The sequence below is a fragment of the Heterodontus francisci genome, chromosome 41, assembly GCF_036365525.1.
Source record: "Heterodontus francisci isolate sHetFra1 chromosome 41, sHetFra1.hap1, whole genome shotgun sequence".
NCBI classification, from domain to species: Eukaryota; Metazoa; Chordata; class Chondrichthyes; order Heterodontiformes; family Heterodontidae; genus Heterodontus; species Heterodontus francisci.
This window is the reverse complement of record NC_090411.1, coordinates 13,055,356-13,078,328: the sequence shown is the minus strand read 5'-3', so window position 1 is coordinate 13,078,328 and position 22,973 is coordinate 13,055,356. Positions and strand designations below refer to the sequence as shown.

At 48.6% G+C, this 22,973-nt stretch overlaps 1 protein-coding gene across 1 annotated transcript in view; it reads left to right on the top strand.

Annotated features, from left to right (window-relative positions):
• LOC137353532 (extracellular serine/threonine protein kinase FAM20C-like) overlaps positions 1-21,104 on the top strand; it is a 58,365-nt gene extending 37,261 nt beyond the window's left edge. The window contains exons 4-9 of the mRNA XM_068019901.1: positions 3,949-4,064; positions 4,335-4,515; positions 8,397-8,506; positions 18,139-18,220; positions 20,165-20,224; positions 20,857-21,104. Of these exons, the coding sequence (XP_067876002.1) occupies positions 3,949-4,064; positions 4,335-4,515; positions 8,397-8,506; positions 18,139-18,220; positions 20,165-20,224; positions 20,857-21,097 (790 nt within the window). The 3' untranslated portion in view covers positions 21,098-21,104. The remainder of the gene's footprint in view (positions 1-3,948; positions 4,065-4,334; positions 4,516-8,396; positions 8,507-18,138; positions 18,221-20,164; positions 20,225-20,856) is intronic.
• Positions 21,105-22,973: the final 1,869 nt, after the last annotated feature.

The window sequence follows — 22,973 nt, the reverse complement described above, 5'->3', positions numbered from 1 at the left end:
GGAGTCCATGTCGGCCAGACCAGCAGATTTCCTTCCCTAAAGGACATTAGTGAACCAGATGCGTTTTTACAAGAATCAACAATGGTTTCATGGCCATCATTAGACTAGATTTTAATTCCAAATTTATTAATTGAATTCAAATTCCACCTTCTCTGTAGTGGGATTCGAACCCATGTCCCCAGAGCAATTCCCTGGGTCTCTGGGTTACTAGTCCAGTGACAATACCACTACTCCACCGCCTCCCACATGTCTGCCCATTCCACCACCTGAAGTCTGTCACCATCCTCCTCACTCTTTATCACCTCCTCTGAGTTTCATATCATTGGCAAACTTTGAAATTAAGCCCTGTATACCCAAGTCCAGGTCAATAATATATATCAAAAAGAGCAGTGCTCCCGAGAGACACCACTCTATACTTTCTTCCAGTCTGAAAAACAACCGTTAACCACTGCACTCCTGGCAGCTCCCCAGGGCCCAAACCCTCGGCCCACTCCGCACAGCCTAACCTCCTCTGCTAATGTCCATCAATCGGATCAGCCTGATCTCCTCCACAACATGTGCTCCTCTGGTCAGCCCCACTCGACATGTCCCTCGGAAACAATTCAAAATGTTCAACAAAAATGCATTCCATTGAAAAATAAAAACTCAGAGAAAGAACCATCCGTGACTTACGGAGGAGGTTAAACATAACATTAGATCTAAAGAAGAGGCTTATAATGCTGCAAAGCATTGTGGCAAGTCTGAGGATTGGGAGCATTTTAGAAACCTGCAAAGGGCCACCAAAAAATTGATCAAAAGGGAAAAATATAGAATGTGAGAGTAAACTAGCCAGGAGTATAAAAACAGATTGCAGGAGCTTCTACAAGTATGTAAAAAGGAAGAGAGTAGCTAAAGTAAACCTTGGTCCCTTAGAAGCAGAGACAGGAGAAATTTTCATGGGGATTGAACAAATATTTTGTGTCTGTCTTCACAGAGAAGACATAAGTTCCATACCAGCAATAGAGGGTAACCTCGAAGCTAAAAAGAGAGAGAAAGTTAACGTAATTAATATCAACAGAGAAAATGAATTGGAGAAACTTAAGGGATAGCTTAAGGGAAACTTAAGGAGTGGCGTAGTGGTTAGCACCGCAGCCTCATAGCTCCAGTGACCCGGGTTCAGTTCTGGGTACTGCCTGTGCGGAGTCTGCAAGTTCTCCCTGTCGGATTAGTCTAAATGGGTGGTTGTTGGTTGGCACAGACTTGGTGGGCCGAAGGGCCTGTTTCAGTGCTGTATCTCTCTATGACTCTAAAAGCATAGTGTGATTAGAACAAGTCAACATGGTTTTACTAAAGGGAAATATTGTTTAACAAATTTATTAGAGTTTTTTGAGGATGTCACTGGTAAAGGGGAACCAGTAGACGCAAGTATACTTGGATTTCCAAAAGACATTCGATAAGGTGCAACACAAAATGTTAATAGGCAAAATAAGGGTCATGGAGTGGGGGTAATATATTAGTGTGGATGTAGGATTGGTTAACGGACAGGAAGCAGAGAGTAGGGATTAATGAGGCATTTTCAAATTGGCAGGCAGCGAATAGTGGGGTGCTGCAATGATCAGTGTGAGGGCCTCAGCTATTGACAATCTATATTAGAAACTTAGACAAAGAGACCGAGAGTAATGGATCTAACTTTTCTGACAATACAAAGCTAGGTGGAAATGTAAGCTGTGAGGAGGACTCAAAGGGCTGCAAAGAGATATATCCAGGTTAAGTGACTGGGCAACAAGATGGCAGATGGAGTTCTTCTTCTTTGGCCTCCTTGTCTCGAGAGACAATGGGTAAGCGCCTGGAGGTGGTCAGTGGTTTGTGAAGCAGTGCCTGGAGTGGCTATAAAGGCCAATTCTAGAGTGACAGACTCTTCCACAGGTGCTGCAGATAAAATTGGTTGTCGGGGCTGTTACACAGTTGGCTCTCTCCTTGCGCTTCTTCCTTTTTTCCTGCCAACAGCTAAGTCTCTTCGACTCGCCACTCTTTAACCCCGCCTTTATGGCTGCCCGCCAGCTCTGGCAATCGCTGGCCACTGACTCCCACGACTTGTGATCAATGTCACAGGACTTCATGTCGCGTTTGCAGATGTCTTTAAAGCGGAGACGTGGACGGCCGGTGGGTCTGATACCAGTGACAATCTCGCTGTACAATGCGTCCTTGGGGATCCTGCCATCTTCCATGCAGCTCACATGGCCAAGCCATCTCAAGCGCCGCTGACTCAGTAGTGCGTATAAGCTGGGGATGTTGGCCGCCTCGAGGACTTCTGTGTTGGAGAAACGGTCCTGCCACCTGATGCCAAGGATTCTCTGGAGGCAGCGAAGATGGAATGAGTTGAGACGTCGCTCTTGGCTGACATACGTTGTCCAGGCCTCGCTGCCATAGAGCAAGGTACTGAGGACACAGGCTTGATACACTCGGACTTTTGTGTTCCGTGTCAGTGCGCCATTTTCCCACACTCTCTTGGCCAGTCTCGACATAGCAGTGGACGTCTTTCCCATGTGCTTATTGATTTCTGCATCGAGAGACAGGTTACTGGTGATAGTTGAGCTTAGGTAGGTGAACTCTTGAACCACTTCCAGAGTGTGGTTGCTGATATTGACGGATGGAGCATTTCTGACGTCCTGTCCCATGATGTTTGTTTTCTTGAGGCTGATGGTTAGGTCAAATTCGTTGCAGGCAGCCGCAAACCTGTCGATGAGACTTTGCAGACACTCTTCTGTGTGGGATATTAATGCAGCATCGTCAGCAAAGAGGAGTTCCCTGATGAGGACTTTCCATACTTTGGTCTTCACTCTAAGATGGGCAAGGTTGAACAACCTGCCATCTGATCTTGTGTGGAGGAAGATTCCTTCTTCTGAAGACTTGAACGCATGTGAGAGCAGCAGGGAGAAGAAGATCCCAAACAGTGTGGGTGCGAGAACACAGCCCTGTTTCACGCCACTCAGGATAGGAAAGGGGTCTGATGGGGCGCCGCTATGCTGAATTGTGCCTTTCATATTGTCATGGAATGACATCCGATCTTTTCTAGTAGTCTGAAGAGACCACGTCTGCTGACGAGGTCAAAGGTTTTGGTGAGATCTATGAAAGCAATGTAGAGGGGCATCTGTTGTTCACGGCATTTCTCCTGTAACTGGTGAAGGGAGAACAGCATGTCAATGGTGGATCTCTCTGCTCGAAAGCCACACTGTGTCTCAGGGTAGACACGCTCAGCCAGCTTCTGGAGCCTGTTTAAAACGACTCGAGCAAAGACTTTTCCCACTATGCTGAGCAGGGAGATTCCACAGTAGTTGTTGCAGTCACCACGGTCACCCTTGTTCTTGTAGAGGGTGAGTATAACGTGGGGAAGTGTGAGCGTATAGAGTATTGGTGTGGAGAGTGGGCAGGTGGTGGGGGAGAGGTGCGGGGTATTGGTGTGGGTAGAGGGGTATGGGTGTGGGCAGTGGGCAGCTGTGGGGGTATGGGTGTGGGCAGTGGTCAGCTGTGGGGGTCTGGGTGTGGGCAGTGGTCAGCTGTCGGGGTATGGGTGTGGGCAGTGGTCAGCTGTGGGGGTATGGGTGCGGGCAGTGGTCAGCTGTGGTGGTATGGGTGTGGGCAGTGGTCAGCTGTGGTGGTATGGGTGCGGGCAGTGGTGAGCTGTGGGGGTATGGGTGCGGGCAGTGGTCAGCGGTGGGGGTATGGGTGTGGGGAGTGGGCAGGTGGTGGGGGAGAGGTGCGGGGTATTGGTGTGGGTAGAGGGGTATGGGTGTGGGCAGTGGTCAGCTGTGGGGGTATGGGTGCGGGCAGTGGTCAGCTGTGGTGGTATGGGTGTGGGCAGTGGTCAGCTGTGGTGGTATGGGTGCGGGCAGTGGTCAGCTGTCGGGGTATGGGTGCGGGCAGTGGTCAGCTGTCGGGCAGGTTAATGCCAGTATTTATATTTTGAAGAATTTTAGGTTTCCGGCGAATTCCCCCAGTTTCTGGTCGTCGGGTCAACCTGGTAACGGAGATTAAAGAGCGGACTTTTGATGGACACCTCGAGCGGACATTCTTCACCTCACCAGGTAATGGGTGGAGGGTGGGGGCTACAGAAGACAGATGCAATGGGGCAGGTGACACGGCACGGGGCAGGAGACACGGCACAGGGCGGAGACATGGTCAGGGGCGGGCAGATTGGGGGGAAACATGGAGTCAGGGAAGACACAGGGTGTGAGGGGCAGATGTGGGGGCAGAAACACCGAGTGGGGCATTTGCTAGAAACCAAAGGAAAGACACTGGGAGGGAGGGAGACGTGCCAGGGGACATGGACAATGACTGTTCTCTTTCTCTCTCAGCAAACAATGTTTGTTTCTATGGTGACTGCACCTATTACTGTGACATGGAGCACCCACTCTGCGGAAAGCCACACCTGATGGAGGGATCTATGGCAGCCTATCTGCCCGATGTTAAATGGGCCAAGCGCCTGTCTTGGAGGAATCCCTGGAGGCGGTCGTATCACAAGACCAAGAAAGCCAAGTGAGTGCACCCCATTGTACCCCAAAACACCAAAACCCACTGTACGCCACAGCATCAACACCTTACTGAACCCCTAAAAAACACCTCACTGAACCCCTAAATAACACCCCTCTGAACCCCTAAACAACACCCCACTGAACCCCTAAACAACACCCCACTGAAACCCTAAACAACACCCTACTGAAACCCTAAACAACACCCCACTGAACCCCTAAACAACACCCCACTGAACCCCTAAACAACACCCCACTGAAACCCTAAACAACACCCTACTGAAACCCTAAACAACACCCTACTGAAGCCGTAATAAACACCCCGCTGAAGCCCTAAACAACACCCCACTGAACCCCTAAACAACACCCTACTGAACCCCTAAACAACATCCCACTGAACCCCTAAACGACACCCCACTGAACCCCTAAACAACACCCTACTGAACCCCTAAACAACATCCCACTGAACCCCTAAACGACACCCCACTGAACCCCTAAACAACACCCCACTGAACCCCTAAACAACACCCTACTGAACCCCTAAACAACATCCCACTGAACCCCTAAACGACACCCCACTGAACCCCTAAACAACACCCTACTGAACCCCTAAACAACATCCCACTGAACCCCTAAACGACACCCTACTGAACCCCTAAACAACATCCCACTGAACCCCTAAACGACACCCCACTGAACCCCTAAACAACACCCCACTGAACCCCTAAACAACACCCCACTGAAACCCTAAACAACACCCTACTGAACCCCTAAACAACACCCCACTGAACTCCTAAACAACACCCCACTGAACCCCTAAACAACACCCCACTGAACTTCTAAACAACATCCCACTCAACCCCAAAGCAACACCCCACTGAACCCATAATCAACACCCCACTGAACCCATAATCAACACCCCACTGAACCCATAATCAACACACCACTGAATCCCTAAACACCCCACTGAACCCCAAAGAAACACACCACTGAACCCCTAAACAACACCCACTGAACCTCTGCACAACACCCACTGAACCCCTAAACAACACCCCAATGCAACACCCCACTGAGCCCCAAAACAACACCCACTGAACCCTTAAATAACACCCCACTGAACCCCAAAGCAACACCCACTGAACCCCAAAGCAACAACCCACTGAACCCCAAAGCAACACTCCATTGAACACCTAAACAACACCCATTGAACCTCTAAACAAAATCCCACTCAACCCCACAGCAACGCCCCAATGGACCCCTAAACAACACCCCACTGTGCCCTTAAACAACACCCCACTGAACCCCCAATAAACACCACACTGAACCCCTAAACAACAACCTACTGCACCCCTAAACAACACCCACTGACCCCATAATAAATACCCCACTGAACCCCTAAATAATACCCCACTGAACCCCAAAGCAACACCCCAATGAATCACTAAATAACACCCCATTGAACCCGTAAACAACACCCCAGTGAACCCCTAAACAATACCCACTGATCCCCTAAACGACACCCCATTGAACCCCTAAACAACACCCCATTGAACCCCTAAATAACACCCTACTGAACCCCTAAACAACACCCACTGAACCCTTAAACAACACCCCATTGAACCCCTAAACAACACCCCACTGAACCCCTAAAAAGTATTCCACTGAACCCCTAAACAACACCCAATTGAACCCCTAAACAACACCCTATTGAACCCCTAAACAACACCCACTGATCCCCAAAACAACACTCCACTGAATCCCTAAACAACACTCCACTGAACCCCAAAGAAACACCCCACTGAACCCCTAAACAACATCCCACTGGACCCCTAAACAACACTCCACTGAATCCCTAAACAACACTCCACTGAATCCCTAAACAACACTCCACTGAACCCCAAAGAAACACCCCATTGAACCCCTAAACAACACCCCATTGAACCCCTAAATAACACCCTACTGAACCCCTAAACAACACCCCATTGAACCCCTAAACAACACCCCACTGAACCCCTAAAGAACACTCCCTTGAACCTCTAAACACCCCATTGAACCCCTAAATAACACCCTACTGATCCTCTAAACAACACCCTATTGAACCCCTAAACAACACCCACTGATCCCCAAAACAACACCCTATTGAACCCCTAAACAACACCCATTGAACCTCTAAACAACACCCACTGATCCCCAAAACAACACCCTATTGAACCCCTAAACAACACCCATTGAACCTCTAAACAACACCCACTGATCCCCAAAACAACACCCCACTGGACCCCTAAACAACACCCCACTGGACCCCTAAACAACACTCCACTGAAACCCTAAACAACACTCCACTGAACCCCAAAGAAACACCCCACTGAACCCCTAAACAACACCCCACTGAACCTCTAAACAACACCCACGGAAACCCTAAACAATACCCCACTGAACCCCTAAACAACACCCCACTGGACCCCTAAACAACACCTATTGAACCTCTAAACAACACCCACGGAACCCCTAAACAATACCCCACTGAACCCCTAAACAACACCCCACTGGACCCCTAAACAACACCCCACTGGACCCCTAAACAACACCCCACTGAACCCCTAAACAACACCCACTGAACCCCTAAACAACACCCACTGAACCCCTAAACAACACTCCACTAAACCCCAAAGAAACACCCCACTGAAACTATGAACAACACCCACTGATCCCCTAAACAACACCCTATTGAACCCCAAAGCAACACCCCACTGAACCCCAAAACAACACCCCACTGAACCCCAAAGAAACACCCCACTGAACCCCTAAACAACACTCCACTGAACCCCTTAACAACACCCCATTGAACCCCTAAACACCCCACTGAACCCCTAAAACATTCCACTGGACCCCAAAGCAACACCCCACTGAACCCCTAAACCACACTCACTCAATCCCAAAGAAAACACCCATTGAACCCTTAAACATCTCCCACTGAACCCCAAATCAACATCCCACTGTACCACAAAACTTGCAAATACATTATAACCTTAAACTGTGGGACCATAAATGGACGATGTCTCTGTACTTGTGTGTCTGAGTCTTCTCTCTCCCCTCTCTCTCTCTCTCTCTCCCTCTCACCCTTTCCCTCACTCCCTCTCCCTCCCTCCCTCTCTCTCACTCCCTCACCTTTTTCTCTCTCATCCCCTCTCATCTCTGTCTCTGTCCCCTCCTCTCTCTGTCCTCACCCTCCCTCCCATTCCCTCCCCCTCTTGTGCTCTCTCCTTCTCACTCTCCTCCCTCCTACTCTCCTTTACTCAGTCTTCTCTCTCCCTCTCTCTCCCCCATCTTTCCTTCTCTCCCTCTTGCCTCCTCGCCCCCTCCAACCTCTACCTCTCCCCCCTCCCCTTTCCCTTCCCTCTCCCCTTCCTCTCAGCCGACTCCCCTCCCCCTCCCTCCTCTGCCTCCCCTCTCCCCTTCCTCTCCCTTTTCCCCTACCTCTCTCCATCTCTCTCTCGCCATCTCCTCCTCCTCTCCCCACCCCGTCCCCTCTCCTCCTCCCCACTTCTCGCTCTCCCCCCTCTCCCCCCATTCTCCTCCATCCTCCTCCCTCCTCTCCACTCTCCCCCTCTCCTACACTCTCTCCCCCCTCCTCCCCATCACCCCCTTCTCTCTCGGCCTCCCTCACACTCTCTTGCTTGCTCCTTCTCAGACTCTGTTTCTCCCTCTCTCTCTCTGTCTCTTTCAGACTTTGTCTCTTGTTTCTGTCTCTCCCTCTCTCTCTCCCTATCTGACTCCCTCTCCCTCTCTGTCTCCCTCTCAATATCCCTCTCTGTCTCTGTCTCTCTCTCCCTCTCACTTTCCGTCTCTGTCTCTCCTTCTCTCATAACTTCTCACTCTCTGTTGCAGGTGGGAACTGGACCCCAGTTACTGTGATCAGATTAAAAAAACTCCACCATACAACAGTGGAACCCGGCTGCTTGATGTTATGGACATGACCATCCTGGACTTCCTGATGGGTGAGGGCACCTCTATGTGTGGGTGTGTCTGTGTGTTGTGTGGGTGCTTGTGTACGTCTTTGTGTAGTTGTCTGTATGTGTGGATGTAACTGTTTGGGTGCCTATGTATGTATGTGTGGGTGTTTGTGTGTGTGGTTGTCAGTGTATGTGTGGGTGTGGATTTGTGTGTACGTAAATTTAAACTGATCCAAAACTTTGCTGCCCATATCTAACTTGCACCAAGTCCCGTTCACCCATCACGCCTGTGTCGCTGACCTACTTTGGCTCCTAATCAGGCAATGGCTTAATGTTAAATTTCTCATCCTGTTTTCAAATCCCTCCATGACCTCGCCCCTCCCTATCTCTGTAATCTCCTCCATGACCTCGCCCCTCCCTATCTCTGTAATCTCCTTCATGACCTCGCCCCTCCCTATCTCTGTAATCTCCTCCATGACCTCGCCCCTCCCTATTTCTGTAATCCCCTCCATGACCTCGCCCCTCCCTATCTCTGTAATCTCCTTCATGACCTCGCCCCTCCCTATCTCTGTAATCTCCTCCATGACCTCGCCCCTCCCTATTTCTGTAATCCCCTCCATGACCTCGCCCCTCCCTATCTCTGTAATCTCCTCCATGACCTCGCCCCTCCCTATCTCTGTAATCTCCTCCATGACCTCGCCCCTCCCTATCTCTGTAATCTCCTCCATGACCTCGCCCCTCCCTATCTCTGTAATCTCCTCCATGACCTCGCCCCTCCCTATCTCTGTAATCCCCTCCATGACCTCGCCCCTCCCTATCTCTGTAATCCCCTCCATGACCTCGCCCCTCCCTATCTCTGTAATCTCCTCCATGACCTCGCCCCTCCCTATCTCTGTAATCTCCTCCATGACCTCGCCCCTCCCTATCTCTGTAATCTCCTCCATGACCTCGCCCCTCCCTATCTCTGTAATCTCCTCCATGACCTCGCCCCTCCCTATCTCTGTAATCTCCTCCACTGCTGCAAACCACCAAGAAATCTGCATTACTCCAATTCTGGCCTCGTGTGCATCCCTGATTTCCATCACTTCACCAGCCTTCAGCTGCCTAAGCCCTCAGCTTTAGGTTTCCTCCCGAAACCTCTTTGCCTCTTTACCTTGTTTTCCTCCTTGAAGATACTTCTTAAAACCTACCTCTTTGAGCAAGTTTCTGGTCAGCTATCCTGATGTTTCCTTCTGTGCCTTGGTGTCAAATTTTGATTGATCATGTTCTTGTTAAGTGCCTTGAGACGTCCTTTACTACGTGAAAGGTGCTATATAAATGCACGTTATTGCTGTTTGTGTATCTGTGTGGGACTATGTATGTTAATGGGTGTTTGTGCGTGTATCTGTGTGGGACTATGTATGTTAATGAGTGTTTGTGTATGTATCTGTGTGGGACTATGTATGTTATTGAGTGTTTGTGCGTGTATCTGTGTGGGATTATGTATGTTAATGAGTGTTTGTGCGTGTATCTATGTGGGTCTATGTATGTTAATGAGTGTTTGTGCGTGTATCTGTGTGGGTCTATGTATGTTAATGAGTGTTTGTGCGTGTATCTGTTTGGGTCTATGTATGTTAATGAGTGTTTGTGCGTGTATCTATGTGGGTCTATGTATGTTAATGAGTGTTTGTGCGTGTATCTGTGTGGGACTATGTATGTTAATGGGTGTTTGTGCGTGTATCTGTGTGGGACTATGTATGTTAATGGGTGTTTGTGCGTGTATCTGTGTGAGACTATGTATGTTAATGGGTGTTTGTGCGTGTATCTGTGTGGGACTATGTATGTTAATGGGTGTTTGTGCGTGTATCTGTGTGAGACTATGTATGTTAATGAGTGTTTGTGCGTGTATCTATGTGGGTCTATGTATGTTAATGAGTGTTTGTGCGTGTATCTGTGTGGGTCTATGTATGTTAATGAGTGTTTGTGCGTGTATCTGTTTGGGTCTATGTATGTTAATGAGTGTTTGTGCGTGTATCTATGTGGGTCTATGTATGTTAATGAGTGTTTGTGCGTGTATCTGTGTGGGACTATGTATGTTAATGGGTGTTTGTGCGTGTATCTGTGTGGGACTATGTATGTTAATGGGTGTTTGTGCGTGTATCTGTGTGGGACTATGTATGTTAATGGGTGTTTGTGCGTGTATCTGTGTGGGACTATGTATGTTAATGGGTGTTTGTGCGTGTATCTGTGTGAGACTATGTATGTTAATGAGTGTTTGTGCGTGTATCTGTGTGGGACTATGTATGTTAATGAGTGTTTGTGCGTGTATCTGTGTGGGACTATGTATGTTAATGAGTGTTTGTGCGTGTATCTGTGTGGGGGTTGGGTGTGCGAGCGGTGGATGAGTGTCTGTGGGTTGGTTTTTTTTTTGATTCATTCACAGAATGTGGATGTCACTAGCAAGGCCATAAAATGTATTGCCCTTGAGAAGGTGAACCACCTTCTCATAGAGTCATAGAATAGTTACAGCACAGAAGGAGGCCATTCGGCCCATTTTGCCCATGCTGGCTCTCTGTAAGAGCTACTCAGCTGGTCCCGTTCCCCGCCCTTTCCCCATAGCCCTGAACATTTTTTTCTCTTCAGGTGATTATCCAATTGCCTTTTGAAAGCCATGATTTGAAAGCCACCACCACACTGTCAGGCAGTGCATTCCAGATCCTAACCACTCACTGTGTAAAAATGTTTTTCCTCATGCTGCCTCTTAAATCTGTGTCCTCTGGCTCTTGACCCTTCCACCAATGAGGACAGTAACTCTCTATCTACTCTGTCTAGACCCCTCATGATTTTGAACACCTCTATCAAATCTCCTCTCAACTTTCTCTAAGGAGAACAAGCTCAGCTTCTCCAATCTATCCACGTAACTGAAGTCTTTTAACTTCAGAACCATTCTCAGAAATCTCTTCTGCACCCTCTCCAACGCCTTCACATCATTCCTAAAGTCTGGTGACCAGAATTGGACACAATATTCCAGTTGAGGCCAAACCAGTGTTTTATAAACTTTCATCCTAACTTCCTTGCTTTTGCACTCTATGTCTCTATTTATATAGTCCAGGATCTTGTACACCTTATTAACTGCTTTCTTAACCTGCCCTTCCACCTTCAATAAGTATGTACATATACTCCCAGGTCCCTCTGAATTGTATCCTTTATTTGATATTGCCTCTCCTGCCTCTTCCTACCAAATGTATCACTTTACACTTCTCTGCCCATTTCACCAGCCTGTATATGTCTTCTTGAAGTCTACCACTAGCCTCCTCACAAAACCTGTTCCTGTGCTGTACTGTTCTTTGTTCTTTGTGCCTTGCACATCTAAGTCTAAGTTATTAATATAGATCAAAAAAAGCAGTGGCCCAGTGACAACCCTGGGGAAGCCTGCAGCAACCATATTAACCCTCTCTGTTACTGCATCGAAAACTCATTCAAGTTAGCTAAACACAATTTGCCTTTAACAAATCCTTGCTGGCTTTCCTTAATTAATCCACATTTGTCCAAGTGGCTGTTCATTTTGTCCTGGATCATCATTTCTAAATGTTTTCCTGCCGCAAACTGACTGTCCTGCAGTTGCTGGGCTTATCCTTCGCAATTTGCACCCTTACTTCCCTCAGTATCCTTGGATGCATCTGATCGGGTTCTGGTGACTTACTAACTTTAAGTACAGCCGACCTCTCTAATACCTCCTCTTTAGCAATTTTTAGCTCATCTAGTCTCACAACTACCTCCTCTTTCATTACCACTTTGGCCGCATCTTCTTCCTTGGTAAAGTATTTATTTAATACCTCAGCCATGTCCTCTGCCTCCATGTATAAATCCCCTTCTTGGTCCCTAATCAGCTCCACTTCTTTGACTCCCTTTTACTTTTTAGATCCTATAGAAGACTTTTGTATTCCCTTTTATGTTAGCCAGCCTATTCTCTTATTCTCTCCTTTCTCCTCTTATTTCCTTTTTCACTTCCCCTCCGTACTTACTATATTCAGCCTGGTTCTCACTTGGATTATTAACCTGACATCTGTTATATGCACCCTTTTTCTGCTTTATCTTACCCTCCATCTCTCTCGTCATCCAGGGAGCTCTGGATTTGTTGGCCCTACATTTCCCCCTTGTGAATGTACCTTGACCGTACCTGAACTATCTCCTCTTTAAAGGCAGCCTATTGTTCCATAACAGTTTTGTCTCCCAATCTTTGATTCCAATTGACCAAAGCCAGATCCATTCTCCATCTATTGAAATTGGCCCTCTGCCAATTAATTATCTTTACTCTGGATTGCTCCTTGTCCTTTTCTATAGCTAACCTAAACCTTATGATACGATGATCACTGTCCCCTAAATGCCCTCCTACTGACACTAGATCCACTTGACCCACCTCATTCCCCCAGAACCAATCCAGCAATGCTTCCTTCCTCGTTGGACTGGAAACACACTGATGTAAATAATTCTCCCGAATACATTTCACAGACTATTTCCCCCTCTGCCCTTTACAATATTACTATCCCCAACTGACAACTGAGTGGCCTGCTGGGCCATTTCGGAGGGCACTTAAAGGTCCCACATTGCTCTGGTTCTGAAATGACATATAGGCCAGACTGGGTAAGGACAGCAGATTTCCTGTTCTACAGGGCATTCGTGAGCCAGATGAGATTTTGCGATAATCCAGTAGTTTCATGGTCACCATTACTGATACTAGCTTTTCATTCCAGATTTATTTAATTAACTGAATTTAAATTCCTCAGCTGCCGTGGTGAGGTTTGAACTCATGTCTCGGAGTCATTAATGCGGACCTCTGGATTACTAGTCCAGCAACAGCAAGTGTGTGTGCGTGCATGCGGGGGTGGTTGTGGTGCTGGTCAAACCTGTGCACTGCTTCAGGTTGTGGCCGGGACACTGAGACTCCTGAGAGCTGACACTAATGTTCTTCAGAGAAGGGAACCAGTCTTCCACGTCTGGCCTGGCCTCTATATGACACGCGAGCCACTCAGCTGTATTAGGCTGCGACAAAAATAATAAGAATAAAACTGGGCGGACCACACAGCTGCAACCTAGGCATTGGATTCAGATGTGACATAATAAAACATCCCAAGGCGCTTCACAGGAGCATTATAAAACAAAGTATGACACTGAGCCACGTAGATGACCAAAAGCTTGATCAATGAGGTAGGTTTTGAGGTGTGCCTTAAAGCTTAGAGTCGCGGTAACTGAAGCCACCAATAGTGGAGTGATTAAAGTCAGGGATGCTCCAGAGGCCAGAAATGTATGAGCACAGATATCTCAGAGGGTTGTGGTGTTGCAGGAGGTTACAAAGACAGGGAGGGATGAGGCCATGGTAGAATTTGAAAACAAGGATGAGAATTTTGAAATCAAGATGTTGCTTGACTGGGAGCCAATGTAGGTCGGCGAGCACAGGGGTGATAGGTGAACGGGACTTGGTGCGAGTTAAGACATGGACAGCAGAGTTTTGGATAACTTCACGGAGTTACGGAGAGTAGAATGTGAGAGACCAGCCAGGAGTGTGTTGGAATAGTCAAGTCTAGAGGTAAGGAAGGCAGGAATGAGGGTTTCAGCAGCGGATGAGCTGAGATGGGTGATGTTACCGAGATGAAACTAGGCGGTCTTAGGGAGGGTGTAAAAATGTAGTTGGAAGCTCATCTCGGGGTCAAAAATGTGATACCAAGGATGTGAACAGACTGGTTTACTCTCAGATTGTTGCCAAGGAGAGGGATGGAGTTGGTAGCTGGAGAACAGAGTGCGGACCAGGGACCAAAAACAATGGCTTCAGTCTTCCCAATATTTAATTGGAAGAGATTGCTGCTGATCCAGTACTGGATGTCTTTTAGATGTCTAGAAATTTAGCAACAGTGGAGAGGAATCGTGAGAGATGGTGACGAGGTAGAGCAGAGTGTCGCCAGCATACATGTGAAAACGAGCACTTTGCTTTCAGAAAATGTCACCGAGGGGCAGCATGTAGATGAGAAATAGGATGGGGCCAAGGATAGATCCTTGGGGGACACCGGAGGTAACGGTGCGGGAGCAGGAAGAGAAACCATTGCAAGTGATTTTCTGGTTACAATTAGATAAGAATGGAACCAGGTGAGAGAAGTCCCACCCAGCTGGACGAGAGTGAAGAGACATTGGAGGAGGACGGTGTGGTCAACCATGTCACAGGCTGAAGAAAGATCGAGAATGATGAGGAGGGATAGTTTACCTCTGTCACAGTCAGATAGGAGGTCAGTTGTGGCTTTGTAACTTTGACAAGAGCTATTTCGGTACTGTGGCAGGGCAGACATCTGATTGGAGAGATTAGACATGGCATCCTGGAAAGATGGGCATGGATTTGGGAGGCAACAACTTGTTTAAGGATTTTGGGAGAAGAAAGGGAGGTTTGAGATGGGGAGCTAGTTTGCAAGGACAGTGGGGTCAAGGGTTGATTTCCTGAGGAGAGAGGTGATGACGGTCGATTTAAAGGAGAGAGGCAACACCTGAAGAGAGAACTGTGAACGATATCGGCTAACATGGGGACCAGGAGGAGAAGTTGTGTGGTCTGTTTAGTTGGGATAGGGTCAAGGGAGCAGGAGGTGGGTCTCATGGATAAGATGAGCTTGGAGAGGAGAGAAACTAGGGAAAGTTACGAGCTCAGGGCTCGGGCAGGGGAGAGCTTTAGAGAACATTTGGCCCAGTGGGTTAGCGGAAGGGAGGGAAGCTCCTTCCGCAGAACCTTCCAAATCGCGACCTCTACCACTTCGAAGGACTAGGGAAACAGGCACATGGAAACACCACCACCTGCAAGTTCCCCTCCAAGCCGACACCCATCCCATGAATGAATAAAGAAAAGGAGGCAGCTCGATCTTAGTAACAAAGAAATCTGAGCTCCTTGCACTTACTGTCGGAGGTGAAGGTGGACAGATCGATCAGAGGTGGCGGCCACAGTGGTATACAGTTGGGACGGAGTGTCCCTGGGAGTTCTCAACATTAACTCCGGACCCCATGATGTTTCAAAGGCAAAGAAAACTGAGAATTGTTTTTATTCTTCCATGGGATGTGGGTGTCGCTGGCCAGGCCAGCATTTATTGCCCATCCCTAATTGCCCTCGAGAAGGTGGTGGTGAGCTGCCTTCTTGAACCACTGCAGTCTATGTGGTGTAGGTACACCCACAGTGCTGTTAGGAAGGGAGTTGCAGGCTTTTGACCCAGTGACAGTGAGGGAACGATGATATAGTTCCAAGTCAGGATGGTGTGTGACTTGGAGGGGAACCTGCAGGTGGTGGTGTTCCCATGCATCTGCTGCCCTTGTCCCTCTAGGTAGTAGAGGTCGCAGGTTTGGAAGGCGCTGTCTAGGGAGCCTTGGTGTGTTTCTGCAGTGCATCTTGTAGATGGTACACATTGCTGCTGGTGGAGGGAGTGAATGTTGAAGGTGGTGGATGGGGTGCTAATCAAGTGGGCTGCTTTGTCCCGGATGATGGTGTGCTTCTTGTGTTGTTTGGAGCTGCACCCATCCAGGCAAGTGGAGAGTAGAGATGGTGGACAGGCTTTGGGAAGACAGGAGGTGAGTTACTCGCTGCAGAATTCCCAGCCTCTGACCTGCTCTTGTAGCCACAGTACTGTATGGTTGGTCCAGTTCAGTTTCTGGTCAATGGTAACCCCCAGGATGTTGATAGTGGGGGATTCAGCGATGGTAATGCCATTGAAATTCAAGGGGAAATGGTTGGATTCTCTCTTGTCAAAGATGGTCATTGCCGGCACTTGTGTGGTGCGAATGTAACTTGCCACTTATCAGTCCAAGCCTGAATGTTGTCCAGGTCTTGCTACATCTGGACATGTACTGCTTCAGTATTTGAGGAGTTGTGAATGGTGCTGAACATTGTGCAATCATCAGTGAACATCCCCACTTCTGACCTTATGATTGAAGAAAGGTCCCTGATGAAGCAGCTGAAGATGTTTGGACCTAGGACACTACCCTGAGGAACTCTTGTAGTGATGTCTTGGGACTGAGATGATTGACCTCCAACAACCACAACCATTCTTCCTTTATGCTAGGTATGACTCCAACCAGTGGAGAGTTTTCCCCCGATTCCCATTGACTCCAGTTTTGCTGGGGCTCCTTGATGCCATACTTGGTAAAATGCTGCCTTGATGTCAAGGGCAATCACGCTGCCTTGCCCAGGCTCCTGCTGCAGCACCTTCCAAACCTGTTACCTCCACAGGTTCATGGGAACATCACCATCCGCAAGTTCCCCTCCAATTTACATATCATCCTGACTGGGAAAAACATTGTCTTTCCTTCATCATCACTGGGTCAAAATCCTTCCTCCCTAAATAGCACTGTGGAGGAATTATTGGCTATCCCTCGCAGGCGAGGATGACTGTCTTCCATGAGTCCGAAGATGGCTGATGAGACCGATTCGGGATTGACCGACTTTATGGCACGTAGGGCATTTGTTGTCATGTAGGATGTCTGGTCGTGTATTATTAGTTCAGGTCATGGCTTGTTCTTTCAGTCACTCTCGCTTTTCCTCTTCATTTTGTTGTCGTTGGGTCTCAAAATGTTGGGATCCCTCCCACAGACTCTGCCTCCAACTGGTTCAGTCCAGGACGATGGTCTCCCAGGAGTTGATGTCAATGTTTCATTTCTTCATGTTGACTTTCAGCACATCCTTGATGTGCTTCTTCTGTCCTCCTCTGATGCGTCTGCCCTGACTGAGCTGGGAGAAGAAGACCTGCTTTGGGTGCCTGGTATCTGACATCGGAACTACATGACCAACCCAATGAAGCTGATGATAGATAATCATAGTCTTGATGTTTGTGGTGTCTGCTTGTGAGAGGACACTGGTATTGCTGCGCCTGTCTTCCCACTTGATATGTAGGATCTTACGCAGGCAGCGTTGATGAAATGACTGCAGTGCTTTGAGGTGCCTCCTTTACGTTATCCATGTTTCAGCCTCGTCCTGTGAAGGAGGGATCATGACTGCATTGTAGACCATGAGTTTGGTTTCAGTTTTGATGCTGCAATCTTCAAACACTCGCTTCCTTAGGTGGCCAAAGGGTGCACCAGCACCAGCAGCAGCAACTGTGGAAATACCTATATATAAAAAGAATAGAGCAGTAGGCCATATGACCCCTCAAGACTGCTCCTCCATTCAATAAGAGCATGGCTGACCAACAATCTCAATTCCACTTTGAAAGTCTTTTAACAATCAAAATATATTCCATCCAGCGGTTTGCCTTTATCTACTCTGTTAGTTACATGCTCAAAAACCTGCAGTTGATTTGTCGAACATGATTCCATTTCACAAAACCATGTTGACTCTGCCTAATCATAAGTTTTTCTAAGTTACCACTTCCTTACCCCGTAGAGAGCAGAGTTCAAGAAAGCAGCTCATCACCCTCTTCTCATGGTAATTCAGGATGGATAATAAATCCTGGCCTTGCCAGCGATGCTGTTATTCCATGAATTAATGTAACAAATGCAGAGTGTGGAAAGGCCAGGAATGGTGGGGCTGAGTGTGCAAAGGCCAGGATATATATACTATACAGTATATATGACTGTATAGCAACAGTAATTGCTATAGTGTTGAACTGCATACCTCACTGCGTGACCTTCAGGTTACAATCAGGGCTAACTGACCTGGTTTTTCTGTGTCCTTTTTACAGGGAACATGGACCGACATCATTATGAAACATTCCAGAAATTTGGGAATGAGAGCTTTCTCCTTCACTTGGACAATGGCCGAGGGTGAGTGACATGAACAGGTAAACACTAAGCATTGTGTGGGTCAGACAATCCCAATGTGAGCATCACTGAGACTCATAAATCACGGGGGTCAGTAGTAAAACTCGGGGGTCAGTAGTAAACTATAGGGCTTACTAAGAGGAACATAGGAGCAGGAGTAGGCCATTCAGCCCATCGAGCCTGTTCCACCATTCAATACGATCATGGCTGATCATCCACTTCAATCTCTTTTTCCCACACTATTTCCAAATCCATTTATGTCATTTGTATTTAGAAATCTGTCAATCTCTGCTTTAAGCATACTCAATGACTGAGCTTCCACAGCCCTCTGGGGTAGAGAATTCCAAAGATTCACAACCCTTTGAGTAAAGACATTTCTCCCCATCTCAGTCCTAAGTGGCTTCCCCCCTTATTTTGAAATTGTGTCCCCTGGTTCTAGACTCCCCAACCAGGGGAAACATCTTACCTGCATCTACCCTGTCTATCCCTTTAAGTATTTTGTAGGTTTCAATGTGATCACCTCAAATGCTTTGAAACTCTAGAGAATACAGGCCCAATTTCCCCAATCTTTCTTCATCCGGGAACAAGTCTGATGAACCTCTATGGCAATAATATCCTTCCTAAGGTAAGGGGACCAAAACTGCACACAGTCCTCCAGGTGCAGTCTAACCAAGGTTCTATACAATTGAAGCAAGACTTCACTACTCCTGTACTCAAATCCTCTTGTGAAAAACACTAATATACCATTAACTTTCTTAATTTCTTGCTGCACCTGCATGTTAGCTTTCAGTGACTTATCGACAAGGACACCCAGGTCCCTTTGTACAAACACTTTCTAATCTCTTACCATTTAGGAAATACCCTGCACATCTGTTCCTCCGACCAAAGTGGATAACCTCACATTTTTCCACATTATATTCCATCTGCCACGTTCTTGCCCACTCACTAAGTCTGTCCAAATCCCCTTGAAGCCGCTTTGTATCTTCCTCACAACACACATTCCCATCAAGTTTTGTGTCATCTGCGAACTTGGAAATATTACATTTGGTCCCCACATCCAAATTATTGATATATATTGTGAACAGCTGAGGCCCCTGTACTGATCCTTGCAGTAACCCACTAGTCACAGCCTGCCAACACAGGGCCCACTAATAAAATGCAGGACTCAGTAATAAAAGGACAGGGATCAATAAGAAAAGGACAGGGATCTGTAATAAACCACTGTGCTCGGTAATAAAGCACAGGACTGAGTAATAAACCAAGGGGTCAGTAATAAAAGGACAGGGCCTAGTAATAAAAGGACAAGGCTCAGTAAAAAACACAGGGATCTGTAATAAAACACAGGGCTCAGTAATAAAAGGGCCATTCACAGCTCCTCTAGACACATCTTTTGTCCTTTTACATATCCCATTACCATTTCCTTTGGCTTTGCACCTCCAACTCTTTTGTCATTTATTCTCTCCTGCCTTCCACCCTATCACATACCTTCCCTTTTGTTCTTCTCCCCTCCCTCTCCTCCCTCCCCTTTCACTTGCTCAAAACCTATTACATTTCTATTTATTTCCAGTTCAGGTGAAAGGTCACAGACCTGAAACGTTAACTCTGTTCCTCTCTCCACAGATGCTGCCACACCTGCTGAGCATTTCCAGCACTTTCTGTTTTTATTTCGGTAATTAAGTGATTGGATTGAGTCATAAAGAGATAGGACTCAGTAATAAAGGAGGGCTCCAATAAAACACTGGACTCAGACTAAGTAATAAAGGGAGAGGATTCTTGTTCTCCCTATTCTCCCAGTGCCCCTCCTGGCAGTATTTAAATGGGAATTGGTGGATTGCTATTTCTCAGTTTGTGTGTCTAATGCGGAGGTTGTCGTTTGGCAGTGCAGTGTTGGGGGATGTGAATGTGTGGGTGCCAGTGATCATTCTGTTTATTGCCTTTGTTTACAAGGTTTGGGAGACACTCTCAGGATGAGCTCTCGATCCTCGTCCCTCTCCAGCAATGCTGCAGGTAAGGCTGACTCCAAATCTGCCCTTTGCATTGTTTGGTCTCTAGTTCTGGGGGATTGAACATTCCAGCAAGGAGATCCTGTTATTAGTGAAGGGGTCTGTGTAGCATGGTGAGATACAGGAACCTGACTGAGAATGAGCCTGAGCTATCACTCCCTGCTCTCTAGTTCCTGCATCAGACACTCCTGAGGGAAAGGCTCTTCAGCCCATCAATTCTCTCCTACCACATTCAGCCTCCAAATTAACACACTTCGTCCTTCAGCCTCAAGCACCACTTTCATTCTTATTCCAAGTTTTCATTCTTACCTTGAGTGGTTACTTTGAACCCCAGTCACTGCCCTTTGACCCCCCATCATTGCATTACCCTTTGACCCCCAATCACTGCCCTTTGACTTCCCCCCCCCCCACGCAACGCATTGCGACCACTCAGTTTTCACTCTACGACCCCCGCCCCACCCCCACACAGTCCACGCCCTGCGACCACCCCCCCCCCCCCCCCACCCCCCATCAACAGCCTGAAACACAGCCTGTGTTGGCCAAGGTTGAGGCAGAGATTGTTGTTGAAATATTTCGAGTGATTTTGTTGAGATGCCGTGTTGCCATTTGACGTGTGTTTGCTGCTGATGTGTACAGGATACGGAGAGGGACCTTTCTCCGCCTGCAGCTTCTGGCCACCGAAAGCTACAAGCTCAGCGATGTGATGCGTGAGTCGCTGCTGATTGACCGACTCTCCCCCATCCTCAGTGAGCCTCACCTCTCCGCTCTCAACCGCCGGCTGCTCACCGTCCTGGAAACCACTAAAGACTGTATCAATCGGCATGGCAAGCACACGGTTCTGCACAATGATCTGAGAGTTTGGCCCGTGAGTCACTAACAAGGGAGGAGCCACCCTTTATGGATCAGCCAATCGGGAATCAGGTTTAGAAGGGAGTAATTTTGAGGAGTCAAACATTGGAGGAGATTTGGGTTCCAGACACTCTGTGACCCTGGGCTTTTTTGTACCTGAACTCTGGCACACGCATGTTGGCCTATCGTGCACCCCCAAGAATCCCCCAGCAATGAACCCTACCCACCAAACTCCCCACACCCCCTCACCTCACACCCCCTCACCTCACACCCCCTCACCTCACACCCCCTCACCTCACACCCCCTCACCTCACACCCCCTCACCTCACAACCTCCACCTCACAACCTCCACCTCACAACCTCCACCTCACAACCTCCACCTCACAACCTCCACCTCACAACCTCCACCTCACAACCTCCACCTCACAACCTCCACCTCACACCCCCTCACCTCACAACCTCCACCTCACAGCCCCCTCACCTCACACCCCCTCACCTCACACCCCCTCACCTCACACCCCCTCACCTCACACCCTCCTCACCTCACAACCTCCTCACCTCACACCCCCTCACCTCACACCCCCTCACCTCACACAACCCCCTCACCTCACACAACCCCCTCACCTCACACAACCCCCTCACCTCACACAACCCCCTCACCTCACACAACCCCCTCACCTCACACAACCCCCTCACCTCACACAACCTCTCCACCTCACACAACCTCTCCACCTCACACAACCTCTCCACCTCACACAACCTCTCCACCTCACACAACCTCTCCACCTCACACAACCTCTCCACCTCACACAACCTCTCCACCTCACACAACCTCTCCACCTCACACAACCTCTCCACCTCACACAACCTCCCCACCTCACACAACCTCCCCACCTCACACAACCTCCCCACCTCACACAACCTCCCCACCTCACACAACCTCCCCACCTCACACAACCTCCCCACCTCACACAACCTCCCCACCTCACACAACCTCCCCACCTCACACAACCTCCCCACCTCACACAACCTCCCCACCTCACACAACCTCCCCACCTCACACAACCTCCCCACCTCACACAACCTCCCCACCTCACACAACCTCCCCACCTCACACAACCTCCCCACCTCACACAACCTCCCCACCTCACACAACCTCCCCACCTCACACAACCTCCTCACCTCACACAACCTCCTCACCTCACACAACCCCCTCACCTCACACAACCCCCTCACCTCACACAACCCCCTCACCTCACACAACCCCCTCACCTCACACAACCCCCTCACCTCACACAACCCCCTCACCTCACACAACCCCGCCTTCCCTGCACCGTCAGTCCTCAAATCCTCCAAAACCTGCAAACTTACTCGGCCCCCATCCCTGCCTCCCCTCCAGCGATTCCTGTCTCCCACAAATTCCCCCCCTGCCCCGACCCCTGTCTGAACCTCCTGCCCCTGCACACCACGCGAACTGGGGGACACGATGTCAACATGGGGGCATTGCCCAGATTCAGTTGGAGAAACATAATTTTTGACGGTTTAAATAAAATCTGTCTTTTTCTGCTGAAATCACTTCCCGAGCCTCTGCTTCTGTACCAGGCCCACCATCCATCCCTACCTGCTCCTCCAGACAACCCCCACCCTCTCCCTCTGCAAAATGTGCACACCTTCCCCACCCCCTCCACAGACTGCACTGTCGGAGGGTCAGTACTGAGGGAGTGCTGCACTGTCGGAGGGTCAGTACTGAGGGAATTCTGTAGTCGGAGAGTCAGTACTGAGAGAACCCTGCACTATTAGAGAGTCAGTACTAAGGGAATGCTGCACTGTTAGAGGGTCAGTACTGAGGGAATGCTGCACTGTTAGAGGGTCAGTACTGAGGGAATGCTGCACTGTTGGAGGGG